This window comes from Vigna umbellata, chromosome 2, assembly GCF_029865625.1.
Source record: "Vigna umbellata cultivar VRB3 chromosome 2, Vumbellata_1.0, whole genome shotgun sequence".
In the NCBI taxonomy this organism is placed as follows: Eukaryota; Viridiplantae; Streptophyta; class Magnoliopsida; order Fabales; family Fabaceae; genus Vigna; species Vigna umbellata.
In genome coordinates, this window is record NC_142166.1 from 11,029,760 (window position 1) to 11,035,182 (window position 5,423).

The 5,423-nt window shown below is 32.4% G+C and overlaps 1 protein-coding gene across 1 annotated transcript; it reads left to right on the forward strand.

Moving 5' to 3' along the window:
* Nucleotides 1–908: 908 nt before the first annotated feature.
* LOC124828505 (flavonoid 3'-monooxygenase-like) lies at nt 909–5,185 on the forward strand. Its single transcript, XM_047301814.2, has 3 exons — nt 909–1,507; nt 3,852–4,283; nt 4,379–5,185. The coding sequence occupies exons 1-3, from the start codon at nt 1,061–1,063 to the stop codon at nt 5,024–5,026; spliced, it is 1,527 nt and encodes a 508-aa protein (XP_047157770.2). The 5' UTR covers nt 909–1,060; the 3' UTR covers nt 5,027–5,185.
* Nucleotides 5,186–5,423: the final 238 nt, after the last annotated feature.

Consider the following 5,423-nt stretch of genomic DNA (forward strand, 5'->3'; position numbering starts at 1 on the left):
AAAAATATTTTTCTTACGTACGTTGATATTAAAAGGGTATCCATTTTAATCCGAAATTACAATCAATAATGAAAAAAGGACATGCAAAAAATAATCTTGAATATGCTGATGTAGGAATTTTTTCCATCTTTAATTTTAAAATAGTATGAGATTTACTTTATTGAAAAAAGTTTTATCCGTTATTAGTTACTGCTTCCATAAAATATATTTTATAATTAAGAGAATGTAGAGAAACAACGTACTAAATAGTATACTTGTGCTGAATTTCTAAAATTATGTGTATAAAAAATATTTATTAACGAAATAATCTTCAAACAACACATCAACTTTTTACTCTAAATTTAAAACTAGAAGAATGAACATCTATCTACTACACAGCCCAAACAATCTACTTCACACGAAGACACGTAAAATAAGATCTAACACAAGTATACCTAAAGTTCAAAACACGAGACAACACTGAAACTCACATCAATCACATTAAATATATTAAATATACCCATTAACAAACAACCTCAGCCTCACACCCTAACTACTTATTCAATTTACAGTTATTCAAATTCTATACACAAAAACTAATCCCAATTTTTTTTATCAATTTCTATAAAAAAAAGTAATATGTATTAAGATAATCATAAACCATTTTAGTTCTCTTTTAAAGAGATCATAATTATAATTATCCAATAAAAATATTTTTAATTTTTATGGATAACAGAAACCAAAAAATTGGTCAATCAAAAGATAAAGAAAAAATACTAGTATTATTAATAATTATAGATGTTGAAAACATATATTTGATAATATGTTTAATATAAAATCATCACTGACCTCCATAAATATAAAGAGACCGTGTGAATCATAGCGTAGAACAAATATCAAAGTTCTGTCTCAATTGGCGTGGATGGGGAAATTAATAAATTAAAAAACTCGGTGAGAGAAAAAAAAATATTTTGCTATATATATACCACCTAGTTTGAGCCAAACTGAAGAAAAACCCCAACACACTACTTCTTCTACTACAGTTTCATTTCAAAATAGTAACAACCTTCCAAAACTAACCATGTCTCCGTTCATGGTTGTCTTCGCAACAATCGCAGCAGCGATCCTCCTATGTCGTTTAATAAACTTCTTAAAGCGTTCTTCTTCTCTGCCACTCCCTCCAGGCCCAAAACCCTGGCCCGTTCTCGGGAATTTCCCACACATGGGCCCAGTGCCTCACCACTCCCTCGCCGCCTTGGCCCGCGTTCACGGCCCGTTGATGCACCTGCGTCTCGGATTCGTCGACGTCGTCGTGGCGGCGTCCGCGTCGGTAGCCGAACAGTTTTTGAAGATTCATGACTCTAATTTCAGCAGCCGGCCACCGAACGCCGGAGCCAAATACATAGCCTATAACTACCAGGACCTGGTGTTCGCCCCCTATGGCCCGCGGTGGCGGTTGCTCCGGAAACTCACCTCCGTTCACCTCTTCTCCGGGAAGGCCCTGGATGTATTTAGACACTTGCGTGAGGTGAATTTTCTGTTTCCACTATACACGTAAACTATACATACACATACATACATACATACATATATATATATATATATATATATATATATATATATATACACATGCATATTTCTATTTTCATGTAAAAAATTATTTTATTTTTCTTCTATGAATATTTGAGTTTATAAATTTTTATGAATTTATTCATAGTGTATATAACAAGGGCTTTAATTCTATATACACGAATTATGTGTTTTAGTTTAGATTATACCTTTTTGTGATGGGAAAAAGTACATGCTAGTTTGAGGAAGTTTTATTTGGATTTGAGTGGTTTAAAATGAAGAGACGTGTATGTAAGTAAATAAAATCAATTTTGTAAACCTTAATTATGCTATTATTGATAGTTTCTATTTTACTATTTTTTTAGTTATTATTCTTAACTCTATGTTTTTCTTCTTCTAATTTTTTTACAGAATTTAATTTAAAATTACGTATTTTTTTTCTTTCAAACCAATATCTTTTCGCTTTTGACTTTTTATTTTACTTTATAAATTCAACTATTTCACATATCAACGTAGAACTTGTTCTTAGTCATAAAAGCTTTTCACCTAATTTAAGCAACAAGCTTACTTTTTTTTTTCAACTCATTAAAAGTGTCGATTTTAATGTCAAGGCACAATTTATTTTCTAATTTATTTAAAGTAACAACCAAATCAGTATAATTAATTTCTTTTTCAACGCCACATATTAAAAGTGTGGGTTTTAATATCAAGGCTCAATTTAATTCATAGATACGATAACTCTTCTTAATATAAAAAACTCTATTCAAAGCTTCTCCATTTAATATCACTTATTGCATTTGTTTTGTTAACATTCTAAAAAAAATAGTTTCAAGATAGTCCTTAAAAAATGTTAAAAATTGGTCCCGAATTCATATTTACAAAAGTTGAAAATTACTTTTTTGTACAGAGAAGTAGTACAATTTTACATTTTAGCGCAAGAAGACAGACCTAACCTACTAGAAATCAAGAAATACAACGCAATCTATACACTATTTTTTTTAAGAGAAGAAAATCCAGGTAATAATATAGTTTTAATTTATTGTTCTTCGCTATAAGAATATTGATAAAACAATTAATATTTTATCACTTTATAATAAATATTTGAAAATAAAATATTTTCTTTCAATCTATCGATTAACATATTTAAAATAAAATAAGTTTGAAGTAAATTCAATGCTAAAACTATTTTTTACTACAAAAAATAATTACAAATATCATTAACGGTACTTGAAAAATACATGTATTAAAAAATGTTTTGCATAATTAATATTATCTAGTGCGAAATTTATTCTATTATTATTCTTTTTTGTAATATCTCTATTAGATAATAATACTTGAAAGAAGTTTTTTTGAACCGACACGCTACTTTAACCTAATCATGCATTGGTGATGATGCCTGTTCCCACACCAGGCTCAACTTTCATTCATCACAACAAAACTGTTTTCCTTTTTATGTTTACTTATTTAAGATATTTTGTTTATCATTTATTTCATGAAAAATGTGTTTTCAACATTTTTTTTACAACATTTTAAAATTATTGAATAAAGAATTGTGATTAGTTCGTTTCAAAAAGATTTTTTAAAAATAAATTCAAATAAATTAATAAAATAATAACATATGTGACTGTTGTAAAAAGAAATTATTATGAAAAGGTTATTGATATATTGGTCCTTATTTCATAGAGTAAAAGAAAAAGAAATTTTCAAAAAATAAAATAAATATAATTATATTTAAAATATAATTTTTTTTCAATATTTTTTTTTCTTTAGAAGATAAATATTTTCACTAATTTACACGAGAAAAAGGGTCAACAATCAAACCAAATCAATTATTGTTTATAAAACCAACAAAAAGAAAAAATATGTGCTCCGTGCATGTTATTGTTCTATTCATATACTACGCGGCACATTTCGACGTGTAGCATTTTCATGCTAGTAATTATGTATGTCACGCATGGTGTGCTCGCATCCATGCGAATGTTTTATTTGCGGTCATGGGCGGCATTCACGTCACTTCTTACAAAAGTGCCACTTATCAGTTTCACTGTGTAAGTGTTGCAAAACATTTGTTTTTTTTATTCATATTTTAAAACTTAAAAGCTTATTATTAGCAAAATTTAAATAAAATATATCTTTTATTATAATTTAAATAAAATATATCTTTAATTTTTGAAAGTACTCGTTAATGTCATAAGATAGAGATTGAAGTTCATGTGAGTGACGTAGGTGTAACAGTTGACATTAATGAAGTCTGTACATTAATAATTAAAACCTAATTGAGAAAATGACCGACACGATTTCAGGAAGAGGTGGGAAGACTTACACGTAACCTGGGGAGTTCAGAGGGAAAAGCAGTGAATTTGGGGCAAGTGTTGAACGTGTGCACCACGAACGCATTGGCGAGGGTGATGATCGGACGGCGAGTGTTCGACGACGGGAACGGCGGCTGCGATCCTAGGGCTGACGAGTTCAAGAACATGGTGGTGGAGGTGATGGTGTTGGCCGGCGTTTTCAACATCGGCGACTTTATTCCGTCGCTCGAGTGGCTTGATCTTCAAGGAGTGCAAGCTAAGATGAAGAAATTGCATCAAAGATTTGATGCATTTTTGAGCACCATTATTGAAGAACACGATTCTTCTTCCAACAATCTCTTGAGTATCTTGTTGTCTCTTCAAGATGCGAAGGACGATGACGGAAACCATCTTACTCACACAGAGATCAAAGCATTGCTGCTGGTAGTAACCACTCTGCTTGATAACTCCAATTTCTTTTTATTGTTTTTATAAAATAATCGCCCATTAATTGTTTTTACTCTGTTCAAATTTCGCAGAATATGTTTACGGCCGGAACCGACACCTCATCGAGCACAACAGAATGGGCCATCGCCGAACTGATCCGAAATCCAAGAATCCTGACCCAAGTCCAGCAAGAGTTGGACACTGTTGTGGGCCGAGACAGGAGCATGAAAGAAGAGGACTTGGCCCATCTCCCGTACTTACAAGCTGTGATCAAGGAAACCTTCAGGCTCCACCCATCAACCCCTCTTTCTCTGCCACGTGTCGCTGCCGAGAGCTGCGAGATATTTGGGTACCACATTCCTAAGGGTTCGACTCTCTTGGTGAATGTTTGGGCCATAGCCCGTGACCCGAAGGAATGGGCCGATCCGTTGGAGTTCAGGCCCGAAAGGTTCCTTCCCGGTGGTGAGAAGGCTGATGTTGACGTTAAGGGCAATGACTTTGAGGTTATACCATTCGGTGCTGGGCGAAGGATTTGCGCTGGGCTCAGCCTTGGGCTTCGAATGGTCCAACTTCTAACTGCAACCTTGGCCCATTCTTTTGATTGGGAACTGGAAAATGGGCTGAACCCAGAAAAGATGAACATGGATGAAGCCTATGGGCTGACCTTACAGCGGGCTGAGCCTCTGTCAGTGGTTCCCAGGCCCAGGCTCTCACCACATGTTTACTCAATGTATTTATAATTTTTAAGCTTCTCGCTTTCTTATTAGTGCTTATGTTCCTTACTTTTTCTTAACTTGAGTTTTAGTAACAATAAAAATATATTGGTGATATTGTGTAATATTGTGAAAAGGGAGATGTGTCTTTTTAGTTGTATTTAATTTCAGGGAAATTTATCTGTATATGTTTATGATAATTGAATATATGCTATATGGAGGAGATTTCATAACTTATTTATACCACATGTTTTTTTAGTATGCTAATAAAGCTTTTTTGTAATATAATATTTCTACTATATAAATTTTTATTGATTGAAATTCATTGGAAGTTATAAAATTGTAGGTAGGTTTTACTTCGTATTTTAATGGATTTCTCTCTCATAAAATTGTACTTTGTAATAAAACAAGAGTGATGTTAGCA